This window comes from Pelophylax lessonae, assembly GCF_965119305.1.
Source record: "Pelophylax lessonae genome assembly, chromosome: 3".
NCBI lineage: Eukaryota > Metazoa > Chordata > Amphibia > Anura > Ranidae > Pelophylax > Pelophylax lessonae.
In genome coordinates this window covers 288,654,690-288,677,638 of record NC_138770.1, presented here as the reverse complement: position 1 = coordinate 288,677,638, position 22,949 = coordinate 288,654,690, and the positions used below count along the sequence as shown (strand labels likewise).

The following is a 22,949-nucleotide window of genomic DNA, read 5'->3' as shown; positions in this document are numbered from 1 at the left end:
GGTGCTTTCCATTTCTTCTAATCATCCTTGAGATGGTTCTACACCTTCATTTGAGTCCAGCTGTGTTTGATTATACTGATTGGACTTGATTAGGAAAGCCACACACCTGTCTATATAAGACCTTCCAGATCACAATGCATGTCAGAGCAAATGAGAATCATGAGGTCAAAGGAACTGCCTGAAGAGCTCAGAGACAGAATTGTGGCAAGGCACAGATCTGGCCAAGGTTACAAAAAGATTTCTGCTGCACTTAAGATTCCTAAGAGCACAGTGGCCTCCATAATCCTCAAATGGAAGATGTTTGGGACAACCAGAACCCTTCCTAGAGCTGGCCGTCCGGCCAAACTGAGCTATCGGGGGAGAAGAGCCTTGGTGAGAGAGGTAAAGAAGAACCCAAAGATCACTGTGGCTGAGCTCCAGAGATGCAGTCAGGAGATGGGAGAAAGTTGTAGAAAGTCAACCATCACTGCAGCCCTCCACCAGTCGGGGCTTTATGGCAGAGTGGCCCGACGGAAGCCTCTCCTCAGTGTAAGACACATGAAAGCCCGCATGGAGTTTGCTAAAAAAACACCTGAAGGACTCCAAGATGGTGAGAAATAAGATTCTCTGGTCTGATGAGACCAAGATAGAACTTTTTGGCCTTAATTCTAAGCGGTATGTGTGGAGAAAACCAGGCACTGCTCATCACCTGTCCAATACAGTCCCAACAGTGAAGCATGGTGGTACCAGCATCATGCTGTGGTGTTTTTCAGCTGCAGGGACAGGACGACTGGTTGCAATTGAGGGAAAGATGAATGCGGCCAAGTACAGGGATATCCTGGACAAAAACCTTCTCCAGAGTGCTCTGGACCTCAGACTGGGCCGAAGGTTTACCTTCCAACAAGACAATGACCCTAAGAGCACAGCTAAAATAACGAAGGAGTGGCTTCACAACAACTCCGTGACTGTTCTTGAATGGCCCAGCCAGAGCCCTGACTTAAACCCAATTGAGCATCTCTGGAGAGACCTAAAAATGGCTGTCCACCAACATTTACCATCCAACCTGACAGAACTGGAGAGGATCTGCAAGGAGGAATGGCAGAGGATCCCCAAATCCAGGTGTGAAAGACTTGTTGCATCTTTCCCAAAAAGACTCCTGGCTGTATTAGATCAAAAGGGGGCTTCTACTAAATACTGAGCAAAGGGTCTGAATACTTAGGATCATGTGATATTTCAGTTTTTCTTTTTTAATAAATCTGCAACAATGTCAACAATTCTGTGTTTTTCTGTCAGTATGGGGTGCTATGTGTACATTCATGAGGAAGAAGAATGAACCTAAATGATTTTAGCAAATGGCTGCAATATAACAAAGAGTGAAAAATTTAAGGGGGTCTGAATACTTTCCGTACCCACTGTGTATTCTATATATATATAAAGGCTACACATATATCCACAATTAATATGGTGTGGGCAGTGGGTAACACTCTCTACACCATCAAAAAAACGTGCAAATAAAATACTGCAAAAGATCACAGTGCTTGAATAACGTACAAATCCTGCAAAATAACACTGTGTTTGTAAAAGTAAAAATGCTAATACAGTGCAAAAATAACATCCAGTGTAGAAGATAGATAATGCCACATCACTTGACATATATCCAACAGACTAAAAGTCTCTTCAATATCCCAAAGGTGCTTAAGTGATCAATAGAGAGATAAAAAAAGGTGCTCGTGATCCCTCCATCATATACGGATGGCCTCTCACCTCATATTCAGACCCGTGTTTTACCACCAGGTCACAAATTACTTTTTCCCCAATGGGGATATACAGGGTCACAACACCGTATCCAAATCTCTAAGTCTAGAAATGTCACCACCTCTTCGCTAATACTTCCCGTCAGTAGAATACCCTTTTGGCTGGAATTCATTAGATTGACAGAATGATCCAAGTGAGGAGTGACTCCCCCTCCAAATGATCAGCAAGTCATCTATGAATCTACCATACATAACTAACTCCTTAGGGGAAAAAGTTGTTTGTGACCTGGTGGTAAAACACAGGTCTGAATATGAGGTGAGAGGCCATCCGTATAGGATGGAGGGATCACGAGCAGCTTTTTTACCTCTCTATTGGTCACTTAGGCACCTTTGGGATATTGAAGAGACTTTTATTCTGTTGGATATATGTCATGGACTATAATAAGTGATGTGGCATTATCTATTTTCTACACTGGATGTTATTTTTGCACTGTATTAGCATTTTTACTTTTCCAAGCACAGTGTTATTTTGCAGGATTTGCACGTTATTCAAGCACTGTGATCTTTTGCAGTATTTGCACGTCTTAATTTTGATGGTGTAGAGAGTGTTACCCACTGCCCACACGATATTAATTGTGGATATATGTGTAGTATCTATATACATGATATTGGCACTAGGATAGCATTTTTACTTACTCAAGCACTTCATCAGTAGATTAGCACCTTTATTTATTTGAGCACTTTATCAACTAACTCAGTTTAGCACCTTTTTTGCATTTAGCACCTTATTGCTTTATTTGCACATTTTTTTTATGATTAGGTGTCAGTAGCGCTGTATCTTAAGATTTGATTGATAACCCATACTCTGAGCCCTGTGAAAAAAAAGGGAGCATGAAAAGAGGAAAACCAGGGGACATTGGGACAAAAAATGCACAAGCAAACAAAACCAGGCCCTTAATGGTACGCAGGGAAAATTACTAACAACCCACACCCGAAGGACAAGATCCGAGACACCAAAGGAACATAAGGATAGAAAAGAAACAAAGCCCTGCACCTAAAGATGAATTTCCACCCAGTATGATGGAACATCTCTAAAAAGCAAAATATATGTGCCATCCACAGGTGGGAATGACAGGGGAAGACAACCCCCAGTCCCCGGCTTCAAGAGGAAGGTCAACACAGGAAAGAAGAGTGACCCTCCAAACACAAGATACCCCAGAAGGAAACTGCCATGGGTGTCCGCAACCATCACACCAGAGACAGTAGCCACCAGACTATCTGCGGCCCCCAACCCACGTAGCACAGCATACGAGGAAAAAAATCTCAGGAGGGAAAATGCAGGGAAAAAACTGCCAACAGATTAATGACGTCAGCAAGACATCCATCAGGACCACCAAACAAGCCCTCATGCTTACCACAAAACCAGACACCCTCTTGTCAAGATGGGGGACAGCTGCTCCATGCCTGGGGTGTCACACCACAGGCAAATTCGTAGGAACACATCCAGGTGTAGTGGCCACTCCCCTGAACCAGGATGTGTGAGGCCTCCAACCCCACTGTCAAACTCCTTGTTCTGCCCCAGAAAGCGACAGATACCACAGCCGTGACACTGTCCAAAATGGACCCAGGCCAGGCACCCTCGACGATGTTTTGTCCAATGAGGCAGGCAAGTTCCTCTGGCATCCAAGGCTCTGGACCAAACTCTGACCCAGGCCATCTTCTCCCATCCCCAGCCGGACATGCAGGCATGCATCAGGACCACCTACCAGGGGGAGAGGAACTGCTGCCTGGCAGCACCGCTATACGCTCCAGTAGGCCACCAGCCACTGCATTCAATTTTGGAACTGCCAGACGGCATAGCACTGTGGGTGGCCCAGCAGAATCCGGTCCTGATGAGGGGCTGCAGGGCACCCCCAACATACACCAGTAGAGGCACATAGGTAACCCCATGGAGCAAGGGAGCCCACACCGAGCATTCCCATAGCCCCAGGACTCTTACCACCCAAGAAGGGAGGGGGGAGACCCACACAGGTAAAGGCCAACTGCCCAACAAAAATGGCTGCCACTGCCCACATGGAGACCACCGGGTACCGTACGGCTGGAGGGAGCTCAGATACTGCAAGGGTGTCACCGCATGTTACCTGATCAGCCAGGCCCTCCTTAGCACCAATGGGGAGAGCAGCCACAGCCAAGGGGAGAAAGTGTCTTAGTGGTGACCGACCAGCCCCAAACCTCCCAGGGGAAGGCACCCATCCTTGCCAAAAAAAGGTGAAAGGAGGGCAGGTGTGGGAGAAAGAACCTGGACACAGGAAGACCCGAAACCAAAGAGTAGAGGAAAACCCTGCAGGGCGGACCTCCTCAAGGATGACCCGCAGCCTGCCACGGTGCCTGAGAGAAACGGGAGGGGGAATCTTCTTACCAGTCCAGTGGAGATAGCAGGATCTGCTCCCGAGACAGATCCTGCTCTCCACCGAAGGGCTGTCGGCCAGGGCAACACTGACACAGACTCTGGAGCACGGTCATGTGTGTCCCATGTGGCGTTTAACTTGTCGGCCTACCTGGTCCAGGATGGGGCATTGTCACGGCCAACCCAGCGCTTCGCTAAAGGTCTCTGCGTGCTTGTCTGCCAGACTAGGGTGACTAAAAGTCTGGCTGCTGTTTGAAAATCTCTGCAGGAAAAATCCCAGTAAAAAGAAAAAAGGAAAAAAAAAGCTATGGAACCATAGGTCCCAGAAGGGAGCTAGGTCCTTACTTCTCACTAGGCAGAAAAAACTGAGCTGCTTATGGCAGGGGAGGTTGACTATCAGCTAGGACTGCCAATAGGTGGTGCTGTGATTTTTTTATTTTTCTGTCTAGTGTCCTACCCCTGAAGGGGTCGATATAGCCCAACGGTCAAAAATATGAAAGAGCTGTGTCTGTCAAGAAGAGAAAAGTTACACTAAACGTTCAAAAACTCAGCACGGTTGATTTATTAAAGCAAATATTATGTGCACTTTGCAAGAGCAGTTGCAATAATTTTCTCCAGAGCTTAGTGAATGTGGTGAAGCTTCTCTGTGTAAATAATACCCCATCAGATGGAAAACCAACAGCATTTGTGTTTCCACTTTGACTAGATGATGGAAATCTGCAGAGCTTTACCACAATTACTAAGCTCTGGGGAAAATTAGTAACTGCATTTGCTAAGTGACCAGCCTGTTTGCTTTTAGTAAATGAACCCCATTATGTCGCAAATACAGGCTTTGCACATTATATTTTCTTCATTGGGGATTTACCCACTTGCCGAGCAGCCGCCGTAGTTATACGGCAGCAGGTCTGCTCTGGTAAGCAAAACGACATACCTGTATGTTATTTTGTCTAGCAGATAGTAGAGGCGCATGTGATTGGCTAGAGGGGGAGCCAATCAGCTGGTCCGGCGGACGCGATGTCCGACGGGCACCTGCGATCGCTCCCCATGGAGACAGAACAGCAATCTGCCGATGTAAACACTGCAGACCGCTGTTCTGTCAGTGCTAAACACAGGCATCCTGTGTTCCTCCTATTTAAGAACACAGGTCTCTGTGTTCATCCAGGAGGAAAATCCCCGACACAGAAAGCACCCCCTAAGGACACATTTAACCCTTTAATCGCTCCTGTTATTACCCCTTCCCTGCCAGTGTCATTAATACAGTAACAGTGCATATTTTTAGCACTGATTACTGTAGTAATGTCACTGGTTCCCTCAAAAGCGTCAGGTGTCTGATCTGTCTGCCACAATGTCACAGTCCCACTATAAATCGCTGATTGCCTTCATTACTAGTAAAAAAAATAAATAAATAAATAAAAAACGTTTGCGCAAACCAATCAATTTACACTTACTGGGATTTTTTTTTAACAAAAATATGTAGCAGAATACATATTGGCCTAAATTGTTGAAAAAAATAGAGAAAAGAATTTTACTGTAATTTCTTACAAAAATTCTGAGTCCTCTGACAGTTGTCGCCCACTCATACAGTCTTTACTACTGGGTATTGGTATTATCCACAGGAGAAATCTAGGCAGAAGATTTTGTTAGAAACATTCACAAAAACTTTGCATAGACACACCTACAGGGGGCTGTCCCTCTGGTCCAATACCCCCCTGCTAGCAGCATTCCCAAATCAGTTTGGTAGCAAGCAGTAGATAGTCCATGAACCCCCAATAGTGGGGTGGGGGGCGGCGACTGTCAGAGGACTCAGAGAAAAGAATTTTACGGTAAGTTCTTACAAAAATTCTATTTTCTCTTACGTCCTCTTGACAGTCGCCGCCCACTCATACAGTCTTCACTACTGGGAACCTTATCTGAACCAGAAAGGTAAAACACTGGGTAACAGGAAAGCTAAACAGGAGTGAACAAACCCAGGAAAGCAAAATAACCAAAGGGTAAAAAACCCCAACAGGAGGGGACAGGCGAAAAAACGCCACGTCTCCCCCAAGGCACTGCCGCACTCAGAACTTGCGGCCAAAGGAGGCATCTGCCGATGCCAAAACATCAAGTTTGTAAAATTTTGTAAAGGTGTGCACGGACGACCAGGTCGCCGCTTTGCACACCTGGGACACCGACGCCTGATGGCGGAAGGCCCAAGACGCACTCACCGCTCTGGTAGAGTGCGCCGTGACAGGGAAGGGCGGAACCCGTTCCCTAAGCGAATAAGCCTGTACAATCATCTGTCTGATCCATTTGGAAATGGTTGCCGCAGACATACCCTTCCGAGGTCCCTCAGGAAGGACAAAAAGAATCCAACTACCTGAAGGATTCAGTAGACGACAGGTACACCCTGATCGCCCGGACTACATCTAAGGAATGCAAGGCAAACTCTTTAGGATGCTTAGGATTAGGCAAGACAATGTATGTCCTCGCTGAGATGAAAATCGGACACCACCTTTGGAAGGAAAGATTGATGAGGTCACAAGACCACCTTATCCCTATGAACTAGGTAGGGGGAGCGGCAAGACAGGGCCGCCAACTCCGACACTCTGCGAGCAGATGTGATCGCCACCAGAAAGGCGACTTTCCGTGACAGCGCAGGCAGAGGAATCTCCCGGATGTTCTCAAATGGAGGACGTTGCAAAATGGACAGAACTAAATTCAAGTCCCAAGGAGGCATGGGTGCCCTCCTAGGGGGAGCCAGATGACGCACCCCTTGAATAAAGGTGCGGATCAAGGAATTTGACCTCAAGGGGCGCTGGAAAAGAATGGCCAGCGCAGATAACTGACCCTTAATAGTGGTCAGTGCAAGACGCTGGTCCACACCAGATGGCAGGAAGGCTAACACCCTCGCCCCCGAAAAGGAGCGAGGATGGAAACCCTGCGATTCACACCAGGCAAAATAAGCCTTCCAGGTACGATAATAAATCTTACCGGACGAGGCCTCCCTAGCCTTGAGTAGGGTAGGGATGACCGCCGACGAGAGACCCCGATCTCTCAAGAGCTGGCATTCAACAGCCACGCCGTTAAAGCCAGCGACTGTAAAGCAGGATGGAAGATTGGTCCCTGAGACAGCAGATCGTCTCGTATCGAGAGCCGCCAGGGAGGCTCGACGACCAGTTGCATGATGTCCGCGTACCAAGACCAGCGCGGCCAGTCCGGGGCCACTAGAATCACCAACCTCGGTTCCGAGACCAACCTGCGAAGGAACCTGAACAAATGAATCGGGGGGAAGGCATAAATCAGGCGATACCGATTCCAAGGCACTACCAACGCGTCCGAGGCGTCTGCCAGAGGGTCGCGTGTTCTTGCCACGAACCTTCCCACCTTGTTTAGACGAGACGCGAACAGATCCACACACAGCATCTGAAACACCTCCGGGTGTAGGGACCATTCCCCCTGGTCCAGGGTCTGGCGGCTCAGATAGTCGGCCTGCCAGTTCTCCACACCTGGAATGTGAAGTGCCGAAATCGCCGGGACCCGCGTCTCGGCCCAGGACAGAATCTCGGCCACTTCCTTGGCTGCCCAGACACTCCTGGTGCCCCCTTGGTGATTTATGTAAGCCACCGCAGTTGCGTTGTCCGTCTGCACACGCACAGGGCGGCCCCCGAAGATGATCCGACCAACGGAGCAAACATAGTCTGATCGCTCACAGTTCCAAGACATTTATCGGTAGGGAGGATTCCTCCTCCGACCAAGTGCCCTGGGCAGACAAATTGCCCAGAACGCCACCCCAGCCCGACAGGCTGGCGTCCGTGATGACCACCGTCAACAATGGCCGGAAGGATTTTCCTTCCGTCAGAGCCGGAGACTGGAGCCACCACAGAAGATCCTCTCTGACTTGGTGGCTCAAAGAGATCCTCCTTTCCAAGGAATGAGGACGTTTGTCCCACCTGGGCAGAATCTCCGCTTGCAGAGATCGTGTGTGGAACTGTGCAAATGGTATAGCCTCGAAGGCTGACACCATCAATCCCAGGGACCGCATGCAGGTCCTGAGCGATGAGGACTCGTTGTCCTTGAGGGACCTGACCTTGTTCTTCAGAGTCCAGAGTTTGTCCTCCGGCAGGAAGACCTTCGCCTGGGCGGAGTCCAGAACCATCCCCAGGTAAGGGAGGCGAACAGAAGGAGACAAGGTTGACTTCTGAAAATTGATGGTCCACCCGAACACCTGGAGCATCTGAACCGTGGCTGACAGTTCATGCACTGGAACTCGACCGAAACAGGAGATCGTCCAGATACCCAAGAATTGCAATCCCCTGGGCCCGCAACAGGGCCAGGACAGGAGCCAAAACTTTGGTAAACACCCTTGGAGCCGAAGCGAAACCGAACTGATAGTGCTCCTTCGCGATTGCGAATCGGAGGTACCTCTGATGACCTTCGTAGACGGGATGTGTAAATACGCATCCTTGAGGTCGATGGAAGCCAGGAAATCTCCTGGACTCAGGGAGGCCACCACCGATCTGAGAGATTCCATGGGGAACTTTTGAACCCCCACAAAGAGGTTCAGAAACTTTAGGTCCAGAATTGGACGCACCTTGCCCTCCTTTCTCAGGACCGTGAACAGATTTGAGTAAAAACACCGAAACTTGTGCCGATATGGCACCGGGACAATCACCCCCTGGGCGAGGAGATCCTGAACCGCCCGTTGGAGATCTTGGAAACGATCTGGGGTCAAATGAAGATTTGAGGGAAAGAACCTGTCTGCTGGGCGTGATCGAAATTTGATCTTGTACCCTGACCGAATGAGTTCCTGAACCCATCTGTCCTGAATCTTGGCCAGCCAAGGTTCGTGAAAACAGCGCAGACACCCCCCCCACCCCTGAAACGGGCGAGGGCGCCCCTTCAGGTCGAGGCGGACTGGGCCGCCGTGCCAGTGTGGGTGGCTTTTGACTTGCCCGCCCAAGGCTTCTTCTGGCCACCAGAGGCCTTGAAGGATTTTCCTTTGTCTTGTGCCTTGAAGGCACGAAAGGACCCCTGGTTAGGTTTAAAGGAAGGGCCCAGCTTACCGCGGAAAGACTTGCCCCTGGACACCTGAGGCAGCAGCTTGCTTTTACCCCCAGTGACCCCCTTCACCAATTCGTCCAGGGAGTCCCCAAAAATGCGATTCCCTGCAGAAGGGATTTCAGATACCGTCTTCTTGGAAGACTGGTCGGCCGACCAGCTTTTCAACCACACGATGCGACGGATCGTCACTGCGACTGCAGATATGCGTGAGACTAAAGGGGCCTCATCCAAGGCCGCGTCACACAGGTATAAAACAGCCTGAATAATTTGGTCCACCATCTCCAGAGTAGCAGGAGGGGCGGAATCAGCCACAAGGTGCGTCTTAGCACCTTAGTCCACTCCACCACAGCCTGAGAGACCATTACTGAGGCGAACAGTTATTTAACCTGGATACAGTGTGGCCCACCTTAGGGGCCACAGTCCAGCGCGAATCCACCGGAGATGCAAAGGGATAACGGTACTGAAACCGCTTAGGCACCACAAACTTACGATTTAAATTGCGCCATTGTTCGTTCACTGTTTCATGAAACTCAGCGAGACAGGGAAACACCTGAACCGACTTCTGGGTTTTGCGGGTCCCAAAGGAAGACCGCTTACCCGGCAGGTGGGGCTCATGTTCTAAATGTAGCGTGTCTTTAACAGAGCTAATGAGCGCAGACATTGCAGCGTGTTCTCTGGCCGACCCGGAGTGGGAATCCTCCACCTCTTCCTCCTCCTCCCCCCCATCTGACAGAGGACTGAGACCCCTCAGGGGGTACACCGTCCGTGGCAACCATATCTAGCTCCAAATCAGAAGATTGAGAAAGCCTGGGCCTTTTCTTAGAAGCCCGCTCAGACATCAACAGATCCACTTTGGACGCTAAAGTCGTAAGTGCAGCAGTAAGTGAGACTATTGCAGAGGATTCAGGAGTATCTGAACCCTCCACCAGAGCTGGGGGGAATTTGCTATCCTGGGACTCCATCAGAAACACTTAGAGATTAAATGGCGCTGGCCCTTTAAATCGGCGATAGCGGCGGTTCCCACCGCAATGAGTGACTAGCCTGTGCTACTAAGCACTGAAAGATAACTGCCAGCTGAGATATAAACCAGAAAAAATAGCAGAAAAGCCCCCAGAAGTGTGTCTATACTGTACCCACGCTCCCAGCTCGATCTGTGTGCTTGGAAAGAGAAATTGATGACACGCCACTAGAGGCCGAACATAGGTCTGAGCCACAAGAAAATGCTTGCCAATGTAAGTCTATGGGGGAGGCTCCGAGAAAATGTCCGTCGAGCACATGAAGAAACACATTGCCCACACTAAAGATGGCGCCCGAAAGGGAGCCAAGCATTACAGAAAATGGCTGCTGCCCTCACAATGAGGCCAAACAGCCTGCCCACACCTGAAATGGCGGCCCCACGGTTTTACACCGATGCGGCCCCCACAAACATGTCTGTACCCCCAAAATGTTGCACAAGCATTACAAGGGACTCAGGGACCCCCCAACCCCCCCACACCGCAGCAGAACCGCTATAGCGACCGTGAAGGGAAACACGGGAACCATATTGACAGACATGAGGGGGATATCACAGACTCACATAGACTGCCATCCCCATAACAGAGGCCCCACATACACCCCCCGACAGATAATGCCGTAGACAAAGGGGTAGCATGGTACTCACCGATCCAGCGAAAACTTGGATACCGCTCTGTGACAGGAATCCTCCCACTCTGGGTGGGGGTGCCGTCAGCCAAACAGGACGCTAGCAACACGCGGCGTACCGCAGTTGAGACATCCCAACGAAGTAGCCACTTCGCAGGCTTTGTCCCTGAGGACAGGGACAGGTTGTTTGCGAGGCCTGGGCATATGCATAGCCTGCTAACGCTCTATGGCAGGCTGGGATTCCGTAAGGCTCTAGGACAACCAGTGCGATTCCCAGCTCCGCAAACGCTGTAGTCTTCCGAAGTCCGACTAAGCGCAGGAACAAATAAAAAGCTATAAGTAAAGAAAAATCACTTTTGCAGAAATAAAAATTAAGAAGAAGAAAAGGCTGAGACTGCAGCCCCAGCCAAGGAAAGCCTGCCTAGTCCTAACTAGGCAAAAGACAAACTGATTTGGGAATGCTGCTAGCAGGGGGGTATTGGACCAGAGGGACAGCCCCCTGTAGGTGTGTCTATGCAAAGTTTTTGTGAAGGTTTCTAACAAAATCTTCTGTCTAGCTTACTCCTGTGGATAAGACCAATACCCAGTAGTGAAGACTGTATGAGTGGGCGGCGACTGTCAGAGGACGCAAGAGAAATTAGATTTTTAATTTTTTTTTATTGGGAATGTTTTATAGCAGAAAGTAAAAAAAAAAGATTTTTCTCCGGAATTGTCGCTTTTTTTGTTTATAGCTCAAAATATAAAAAACGCAGAGGTGATGAAATACCACCAAAAGAAAGCTTTATTTGTGGGAAAAAAAGGGCATCAATGTTATTTGGATACAGCGTTGCACATTCGCGCAATTGTAAGTTAAAGTAACAGTGCCGTAACGCAAAAAATGGCCTGGTCATTAAGTGGTTAATAAAACTTTAATAACATTTGAAATTAGCAACTTCAATTGATTGCTACTTGTTTAGTGTATGGCCAGTATAACTCATGTGCTATTTGATTATTGCAAGTAAAGCTGAAATCAGGTACAAGGCCTGCTCAGAATGCATGATATTAGACTAGCACTACATTTTCTATGACTTTACTGAAGGTACTGTATATACCAATACCTGTTAACATGCTTTCATTTACAATGCAAGTTCCACTAATCAGGACAGCATCACATGGCATTATGGTCCCATTAGGCGGGATAAGCATGATGTCTCCAGGTACCAGGTCTGTAGACAGGATTTCTTCTGCCTCTTAAAAAAAAAAAAAAGGAAAAAGCAAGAACAAAGATCAATACATACAGAACTTAACATAACAGAAACTGATACAAACCTACACTTTCTTTACTCTAGGTCCCAGAATAGCTAGACTGTGACCTTAGAACTTAAATCTTATACACATTTCTTGGAATACTACCTGCAAATAAGACTTTAAAGAGGCTTTTAATTATTATTGCACTCTGGGCATAGAGTCAATGACTGTACAGCATGAGGTAATGGAAGTTCTACTTACTTCCTGATGCTGTGGAGGATAAAATGTAGCATTTCTACAACTCTTGCTATTGATGGCTAAATAATCTACAAAATCTAAAAAAAACATCTCATGCCTGGCAAAACATGTGCACAGCATACGGGAATAATTAAGAGGCGGTTCACATTAGAGCGATCCGACTTGCCGGGGCGACCTCACAAGTCGCGGTGTGCTGCTCGCACCGCGACCTCGGAGCGGCCGGCACGGACTTCATAACATTGAAGTCAATGCAGGTCGCTCCGGGTCGCCCCAAAGCAGCTCCGGACCCTTTTTCTAAGTCGGAGCGACTTGTGTCGCTCCTATTAGAACGGGTCCACAGCTTCTCTATGGCAGGTGACCTACGCGACCTGTCAGGCGACCAGGTCGCCTGACAGGTCGCCCCAGTGTGAACCGGTGTTGTAAAATTTTGTCGGACCCGTGAAAAAAAATCGGACCTCGTCACTTCCGGTGGTAGAGCATCACAAAACAGCTGATGGAGTCGTCTGTGCGCATGCGCAGAAGACATTTTTTGAGGTTTGGCAAAATTATAACAGAGAGCGGACAGCTGATTGAGAGGAGGCGGGGCTGAGGTGCGACGGAGGACGGAGGACACCGCCGCGTCATCGAGACATTAGGGACGGAGGCACATATGCAGAGCTGGCGGAGGAGGCGGGACGGAGGTGCGGCCGTGTAATAAATGCAGGGCTTAAGCGACTCCTTCTGTTTTATCATCTTTAGTAATTATCCTATTATTTATCCTTAGGATTTCATTACATTTAGTATTTCTTATTTTGTATTATATAAATAGTAAATGTAATGAAATCCAAAGGATAAATAATACAATAATTTCTAAAGATAATAAAACAAGGAGTCGCTAAAGTTCTGCATATATTACACGGCCACACCTCAGTCCCGCCTCCTCTTTTCAGCTCTGCAGATGACGCGGCGGTGTCTTCCGTCCCACCTCAGCCCCGTCTCCTCTCATTCAATTGCCCGCTATGTGTTATAAGTTTACCAAACCAAGATAATGTCTTATGCGCATGCGCACTTGAGACTCCCATAACCGGAAGGGACAAGGTCCGATTTTTTCACGGGTCAGAGAAAATTTTAGAACACCGGCTCTAACACAACAAAAAAGATTCACAGCGCAACATTTGTTCTAGACGAACACATCAATATTTACTAAACATGGACTTTCAATTATCTACACCAACATGTTACTGTAATTCATTGAACTATCATCCAATAGTCTAATGCTGCAGTTGAAATGTTTATAAATTCAGAACCATAATTTTGTTTTATAGGGATAAAAATGGGATTTTTGACTTACTGTAAAATCCATTTCTCTGATGTTCACTGACGGACACCACTCCAGATTCTTCTTAACCATTGGGTTATACTGCCCCCTACAGGAGTAGACTAGGCAGGAAAAAGCTTGACTACGCCTATAAGCAGTCCCAGGGGCTATTTATACACCCACTCTCAGCTATAGGCACTTAGTTTTGTTACAAGCAGTGTCAGAAGAAAGCCAACTCCACAGAGGGGTGGGTGTTGTGTCCGTCAAACATCAGAGAAATGGATTTTATGGTAAGTCAAAAATCCCATTTTCTCTTTCTTTCATTAACAGACATCTCCTGATTCTTCTTAACCATTGGAAAGTCCCAAAGCAGTGTTAAACATAACGGGTGGGAAAAAAAGCAGAAAAATAAATCCCAAAGCTAACCAAAGCCAATCGGGTAACATGGAGCTGAACCATAAACACCTGAAAAAACAATACACCCTCAAAGGCGACCAGGTCCTCTAAACCGCAGCCAGCAAAACCTTGCGGCCAAAAGAAGCATCCGCAGATGCCAACACATCCACCTAAATAAAAATGTTGTAAAAGTGTGCAACGACAATCAGGTGGCCGCCTTGCAAACCTGCGTCACTGACACTTGATGGCAGAAAGCCACGGAGACAAGACACTAAGCGCCCTAGTAGAACGCTCCTTCACAGGGAAAGGAAGAATCTGACTCCTGATGCAATAGGCCTGAGCCACCGTCTGTCTGATCCATCTGGAAATGATCGCAGAAGAAGCGGACAACCTTTTGGGAGGTCTGTCCGTGAGCACAAATAGAGTCTGACTTCCTAAAAGACTCCGTAGCTGCCAGGTACACCCCAATTGCCATGACCACATCCAAGGCATGCAAGGTAATTTCCGTCAAATGTTTAGCCTGGGACACAGGGAAGGCAACACAATTTCTTCATTCAAATGACAACTTTGGGAAGGAATGGTGGACAGGGGTGAAGCAACACCTTATCCTTGTGAATCACCAATAAAGTGGACAACAAGATAATACTGCCAGTTCCGACATCCTGCGCGCAGAGGCGATAGCTATCAAAAAAGGCTACCTTCCGAGGCAACGCAAGCAGGGAAACCTCCTGAATATTTTCAAAGGGAGGCTTCTGTAAAAATGAAAGCACCACAATAAGATCCCAGGGTGGCAACAGAGCCCACACTGAAGGAACCAAATGTTGGACACCCTGAAGAAAAGTACACACCAGGGAGAGTGAGGCCAAAGGTTATTGGAAAAAGACTGCCAAGGCTGAAACCTGGCCCTTGATGGTACTTAAGGCCAATTTCTGTTCAACCCCCGTTAAAAATGGATTTTTGTAAAATCTTACCGTAAAATCCTTTTCTCTTAGCTCATTGACAGACGTAGTCCTCGGTGATACACCACCTTCGGGTTATGTTGCCTCCACAGGAGCAGGACTAGACAGGAAATTAAAAAGCTCTGGCCACACCCTAGGGGCAGTCCCAGAGGGTATATCCTCTCTCTCTCTGCCTCAGCAAATCAGTTATGTGAAAAAGCAGTCTTTAGAGATTTTAACCCAACCCAACTCAAAAACAGAGGGGCGGGGACTACGTCTGTCAATGAGCTAAGAGAAAAGGATTTTACGGTAAGATTTTACAAAAATCCATTTTTCTCTAGTGCTCATTGACAGACGTAGTCCTCGGTGATACACCACCTTCGGGACGTCCCAGAGCAGTATCACAAATGAGGGGTGGGAAAATGGAAATCAAATCCCAATCTAGAAGGCCCAACCGGTGCCAACTAGAAGTTTACAATGCTCATCCTTAATGATGAGACTCAACAAAAAAGAGAAAATTTTTTTTTTTTTTTTTTTTTTCAAACAGAAAAAAACCCTTGAGGTAGACCACCGGTCTCCTCAAATTGCGGCCTGCAAAACCTTGCGGCCAAATGAGGCATCCGCCGATGCCGTCACATCAATTTTATAGAATTTTGTAAAGGTATGTACCGACGACCAGGTGGCCGCCTTACATACCTGGACCACTGACGCCTGATGGCGAAAGGCCCAGGAAGTACTGAGCGCTCGAGTGGAGTGCGCCCTAACAGGGAACGGAGGACTCTGACCCTTAATAGAATAAGCCTGTACCACCGTTTGTCTAATCCATTTGGCAATGGTCGCGGCAGATGCAGGCAAACCCTTTCTGGGGCCATCCGTGATCACAAAAAGTGAATCCGTCTTACGGAATGATTCCGTAGCTTTCAGGTATACCCTGATTGTCCGAACCACATCTAAGGAATGCAACGCATGTTCCCAATGATGCTTGGGCTGAGGACACAAGGAAGGTAGTACAATATCTTCATTCAGATGAAAATCTGAAACCACCTTAGGAAGAAAAGATGGCTTAGGATGAAGTACTACCTTATCCCTATGAATCACTAGGTATGGGGACTGGCATGATAATGCAGCCAGTTCTGACACGCTGCGAGCAGAAGTAATAGCCACCAAGAAGGCCACCTTCTGGGATAAAGTAAGCAAGGGAATCTCCCTGATGTTTTCAAAGGGAGGTTTCTGTAGAACCGACAAAACCAAATTAAGATCCCAGGGCGGTAAGGGCGCGCGGACTGGAGGAGCCAGGTGCCGCACCCCCTGGATGAAATTCCGCACCAAGGACTTGGTAGCTAAAGGTTTCTGAAAGAAGATTGCTAATGCTGAAACTTGACCCTTGATGGTGCTCAAGGCTAGCTTCTGCTCAACCCCTTGTTGCAAAAAGGCCAATATTCGAGTCACCGAATAGGTACGTGGAGGAAATCCTAAAGATTCGCACCACGCAATATAAGTCTTCCATGTGTGATAATAGACCTTGCTGGAAGTCGCTTTCCTTGCTTTAATAAGGGTAGGAATGACTGAAGTAGACAAACCTCTGTCCTTCAGTACTTGGGTCTCAATGGCCAGGCCATTAAACCCAGCGACTGTAAAGCATGATGGTAAATTGGTCCTTGAGACCACAGACACTCCCTGAGACGAAGTTCCCACGAAACGTCTGCGACTAGCCTGTCCAAGTCGGCCAGGCCGGCTTGAGGAGGCCAGCCTAGAATTTCTAGGACCACTGGCGCTGATAGAATCTGAACCAGGCGTCCCTAGAGGTATCTGGCCCCGACCATCCGAGAAAGTCTGGTCGTTTTCTGTTCCCACACATTTATCAGATACCTGATTGTTATCAGGAAGGGTGATCTTTTCTGGTTGAACCTCAGGGACCGAAGTCACCCGACTAGAGGCTACTTGGCCTATCTGGTCAACCAGATCCGATTCCTGTGAGGTATAGGGACTAATCTTAGGAAAAGGTAAAGGAAAAGATCTATTCAGGGAACGGTAACTACCGCTTCCTGTAGTACTTAAATGTTGGAAGGGAAGAATCGCACCAGTAGTAGTGGTTGAAGCTCGATCTAATGTCCTGAATACCGGTGAAAACGTCCCCCCACCCTGAAACCGGGTGGGGGCGCACCTTCAGGCTGTGTACTCCTTTGCTTCGGGTTTGGCTGGGTTGGTCCTCTGCTTGTCCGACCAGCCCTTCTTGAACCCTCCTGGAGGAGTCTTGCCTTTCCCGCTAGTACCAGCCGGGCGCCCTTTATGGGCGGTAAAGAAAGGTCCTCGCTTGTTGCGAGGTCCCTTAGCTTTAGCAGCCTGTGGCAAAAAAGTGCTCTTACCCCAGTGGCATCCTTGATGATTTCATCTAGGTTGGCCCCAAATAGACGATTCCCCTGAAAAGGGAGATTTGTCAAGGTCTTTTTGGAACCTAGGTCAGCTGACCAGCATTTTAACCACAGCACACGTCTGAGGATGACCGCTGACATAGATGCATGCCCTAATAAGGGAGTAGTGTCCAAGGCTGCGTCACAGATAAACTGTAGCCCTTGTATAATCTGTTCCATCAAATCAGATGTCTCCTGGGGAATATCTTTTCCCCTAAGGTCTTGGCGTACCATTTTCGCCCATTCCATAAGTGTCTGGGAAACTAGACCAAAAACAATTACTGGTCTAAATGCTGACCCTATCAGAGAGAAGATGGTGCGGGACTCTGCTTCCATCTTTCGATCCACCGGATCCTTAAAGGACGAAGTGTCCTCCACTGGGATAACCGTGGCTTTATTCAGCCTGGAAATAGGTGGATCCACCACTGGTGGTACCGTCCATTTCTTAATGATGGATTCCTCAAACGGATAGCGTCTAGCAATACGCTTGGAAATAGTAAAGGTACGTTTAGAATGCTCCCATTCTCCTTTAATCTGATTACCGAAACATTTGGGTACAGGAAAAACCTTCACCGTTTTGATGGGCTTATTAGTACCAAAAGGAATCTCTGTTTCAGTTGCCTCTGCCGGTAAAGCCTCAAGTTTTAAGGTTTCCTGCACTGCCACAACTAGTGCGTCCACCAATGCTTCTTCCTGAATTATAGCAGGAGAAGAAGCGTCCTCCTCACTGTCTGAGGGGGCTTTACCTGGGATAACAGCCTTTGCAGAGGAACCTGCAACTGCAGTGACCATCTCTGAATCAGAGTCAGAGGTGTCAGATAGTATAGGGGTAGGCGGGGGTCGCTTCCTTGACCCCCGTCCCTGACAGGCCGCCTCCACCCGAGCCACCATAGACTCCAAAATTGCTGTAAATGACTCTACACTCTGTGCACCGGCGGGTCCCGTGGCCCCCTCGAGGGAAACAGGTGGGGGAATATGTGTGGCAGGGTCCATGATAATTCCAGTCACTTCCTGGATAATATAATTCAAAAATAAAAAACTTTTTTTTTTTTTTCAGACCCCCAGCGCCACAAAAAGCCCCTTAGTGTTACCTGCTAGGGATCCCTATCGATCGAGAGAGAGAGAGAGAGATAGACCCCCAGGCTCACCACTTGATGCTCAGAGTTTAACTGCAACAGGTTACAGCGCTGTCTTGACAAACAGGAAGTCTTTTGGCTGGCTGCCCAGGAAGAAAGGAGGCGGCTCCGCCCCTCTGCACGCCTTCCGGCGCCTCCCCTAGCTCCACGAGGTGTTTGGATCACCTCAAACATGGCCGCCCCCATGCTGGAGACACGAGGCTACCCCAAAATGGCGGCTCGTGCGATCCAGCAAAAAAAATGGCGGCGGCCTGTACTGAATAGCGGTGTGCTGCAGGGCACACAACACTCTCTCTGCATGGGGATTTGGCGTGGTTGGCGGTACCGGCCCTGGCGGACCGCATGGCCATTCGGGAGGCCTGCTAATAGCTGGAGATCTGATTAGGAAGGCAGTCCACATGTCCGTGGCTTCTGACTGGTAGGTAGCTTATTCTTATCACCGTAAGATTCCCAGAATGCCACAGATTATAATCTTTTTAACATGTATACAATTAGATTATTAGCTCCCAAACCAAGCCTCCTGGCTTTTTGCACATAAAATCACACTCAAAGTAGGAGGATCTGTGTCATTTATAGGATAGAGAGGGACTCTATCTTACCATACAGAGAGGGGCCCGCGTTCACCACAAGACCCGTCAGGGGAAAAGGGGGAACATACTACTCACCATACCGGAACCAGGCGGGCACCAACTCCTGACAGTACCCCTCTCCACCGGGGCGGGAGGGCTGTCGACCAATATGGACGCCGTGACTCATGGTCTTTGGCGTTTCAGCGAGACGTTTAACTCGCGGGGTCAGTCCTTTAATGGGACTTTGTCGCGGCCGACCCAGCGCGGAGCTATGGCCTGCACGCGCTCGTAGGCTGAACTGGGGTGACCACCGGATCTCAACATCCAGCCCGTCGTCCAGTTCAGCTTTCTTGCTTGAAGATCTCACAGGAACACTGGAGAAAAAAAGCTGTCTAAAAAATCCTTTAAGAAAAAAATCTTGCCAGGACCTAAGATCCCAGCAAGGTATCTAGGTCCTTACTCCTAACTAGACAGAAAATATCTGATTTGCTGAGGCAGAGAGAGAGAGGATATACCCTCTGGGACTGCCCCTAGGGTGTGGCCAGAGCTTTTTAATTTCCTGTCTAGTCCTGCTCCTGTGGAGGCAACATAACCCGAAGGTGGTGTATCACCGAGGACTACGTCTGTCAATGAGCACTAGAGAAAAGAAGGTTAAGATCAAATTCACCGAGAAGGAGTGAGGATGAACCCCAAGAGACTCACTCCACGTAATGTACGTATTCCACGTATGATGGTAGATCTTCCTAGAAGTAGATTTCCTAGTTTTTAACAGCGTAGGAATCACCAACTCAGACAAACCTCTATCCTTCAACACCTGTCGTTCATCAGCCAAGACATCAAAGCCAGCGACTGTAAAGCAGGACGGAAGATTGGTCCTTAGGGAGAATCTGCTGTTCTGAGAGGAACCCCCCCAAGGAGCATCGGGGACCAGCCATACCGGATTGGAGTACCAAGACCGGCGAGGTCAGTCTGGACGGAATCCCTTCTGCTTAGATCCTGCACAGGAGTTGCGGCAGAAATTTGAGGGGGTTGGAACAAAGGGTCAGCCCGCCTTAGAATGCCAGCTACTTACCAAGCTGCCAGGACACTACTTGTGCACCCTTGGTGATTTACATAGACCATAGCCGTGACATTGTCCAAATTAATTTGTACCGCACAGCCCTGAAGTCGAATTGTCCAATGAGCCAGACAAAGGCCGAGTTCCAGAACCTTAATCGTCAGTCTGGACTCTGCCAGAGTCCAGATCCCCTGAGCACATCTGTGCTGGGAACACCTCCCCACCCAGACAGGCTGGCATCCATGGTGATAAAAGTCCAGTACAGGGGGTAGAAAGGATTTTCCCTGTCGAAGTGCCAAAGAACGAAGCCACCTCTAGAGACCATGGACCTTGTCCCATTTCACCAGAATCTAGCAGAGATCTTGTGTGGAACTATGCAAACAGACCACCTCAAGGGTGGACACCATCAGGCCCAGCACTGCAGGCAAGCCCAGAGGGATGACCGGCTGCTGAACAACAGAAGCTGAATTGCATCCTGCAATGTCTACAATTTTTCCAGAGGAAGAAAGACTGTGGCAGAGGCCGAGTCCAGAGTCAGACCCAGATAGTCGATTTTTTATGGACATAACCAAAGCAGAATTCCCAAAGGTTCAGAATCCAACCGAATTCCCTCAGAGAACATCTCGGTACTATTAATAGGATCCAGACGTCGCAGATCTGTCATCCCGCTGGATTTCTATGCTGTTGCCTTAGTGCTGTGAGGTAAGAATCTAGTACAGCCAGAACCATCAAGGATCATCTGTCCACAGTGTACCAGTCACCTATTGCTTTTGCCTTTTCCCATCCCCTGCCTTGTTGAGGCTTTTCATCTGATAGAGACTGTATGTGCTCATACTAAATCTCATCTGAATAGAGCAAAGTCCAGTGAGGCTTTCCACCGGATAGAGACTTTATCTATATTGACAATCATTAGTAGTATTGTGAAGACTTCCTGTGTTCTACTGTCACTTATTCTTCACTTAAGCATTGTGCTTGCTCTTTTATCACACATTATTCATCATTTTCACATTTTGCACAGCCAAGGATTTGAGATATTATTTGCTAATTTTATTGTGCCTTGTTTATTGTATCTTATTTACCTCTCTGATTTAAACATTCTTTTTTATCACTGTCATTTTAATATTTATTCACTATCACTGGAAGATTTTTCACCTTGTCATTTATATTTATTGGATGACACAGCACTTCGTCACTTTGATATATTTAGCAAATATTCACTTTTTAGCCATCACTGCAAAATGTTTCACCTTGTCATTTATATTTATTGGATGACAGCACTTTTTCACTTTGATATATTTATTTTTTACCTATTTGCCTATTACTGCAGCACCTTTCCTATCAGCTATTAGTCTCAAGATTCAGACCAAGTTCACAAAATGTTAAACATCATAATCATAACACATCAAAGAAGTTTACTCAAAGAGTGTGGTTCCTGCGCTATCTTGGAAAAATGGGTAACCCTGATACTGCACGTACATTAACTGATACCTTAAAACAGTTTGGGATATTCAATATGAGAGGATGGGGGTTGGGGGGGGAGGGGGGTACTGCGCTTTAGGGGAAAATATATTACAGTAAATTAGTGCAGATATCTATGCGTAAATAAAATAAAATTGTTATTTTTTTTAAATATAACGGAATATGTGTTGATTAGAGGTGTAAATCACTTTTTGTGCACATATATTACTTTTATATCAAATATTCTGAATAAATAACTAAATAAATGAATAAAGTGATAATGTGTGTATCGTGTGACTTAATTCATCATGTGAAATCTATTCATCAAAAAAAAAAAAATAAATAAATTATATAAATATAAAATAAATATTGCAAAACCATAAATGATGTATATATAACTGTCTGGTGCTTAAATATCACATAAATATTACAGGATAAAAATTATAAATCACAAGGTGCTAGAATGGCTTATTAAAGTGAGTCCGTGCAAAATAAAGTATACATTACATAAAGTGCAGGTGCTTCTATCCTGTAAACATACATATACACCTTAAAGCGGAGTTCCACCCTGGAATACTTTTTTTAATAAAAATACCCCCGGGACAGTCAGGGCTAGTACATTCCACAATGGCTAGCCTCTTATCTGTCCCGGGTTGCACTTACCTTTTAGGACAAATACTTACCTTGAAAAAGTATTGTCCAGCGCTGCCATCTCAGGTGTGGGCAGCTTGAAGCCAGCGCGATCCTCTTCTGTGTCCTCTTCCGTCTTCTTCGGTCCCACGATGCACTGCACCGGCCCCGCCGTCACTTCCGTTGCGCGCGCGTCATCCCTCCACAGCTTCTGGGCATGCCCAGAAACTGTTTAGAAGGGAATGACGCGCGCGCCCCGGAACTGACGTCGGGGCCGGTGCAGGCGCAATGATTCCTGGGAGCGATGACGTTCAGCTCCCAGGAATCATTGCAAAGCCAGGAAGTGACGACGGGCCGTGGCCGCCGAGGGGAGGAAGAAGGAAATAAGGTAAGTATTTTCTTCTTTACGAGGTAAGTAAAAAAAAAAAAAATGTGATTATCCATATGCGAGAAGATGGAGGTAAGTATCATTTTAGGGTGGAACTCCACTTTAAGCGCTGTTTAAACTTGGTTGTGAAAGTAAATTTCTAAGCAGTGATAAATCATAAAAGTGTACAATTTATTAAACAATTAATCCCAGTGTTCTGTGTAAGGGCCCTTTCACACGGGCGTTCCGCATGTCCGCAAATCATCCTATTTTTTTGTGGATGATTTACGGACATAATGAATTTCTATGGGATTGCGGATGTCAGCGGATGACCATCAGCTGACATTCGATTTTCGTCCTTTCAGTTCTGTTCTTTTGGAACGG

General features: G+C 47.4%; 1 protein-coding gene across 2 annotated transcripts in view; it reads right to left on the bottom strand.

The window, feature by feature from the left end:
- Window positions 1–22,949, bottom strand: part of ATP13A3 (ATPase 13A3) — a 449,747-nt gene that overhangs the window by 226,457 nt on the left and 200,341 nt on the right. For both annotated transcript variants that reach the window (XM_082249624.1, XM_082249623.1), the window contains exon 10: window positions 11,919–12,050. In XM_082249624.1, the coding sequence (XP_082105750.1) occupies window positions 11,919–12,050 (132 nt within the window). The remainder of the gene's footprint in view (window positions 1–11,918; window positions 12,051–22,949) is intronic.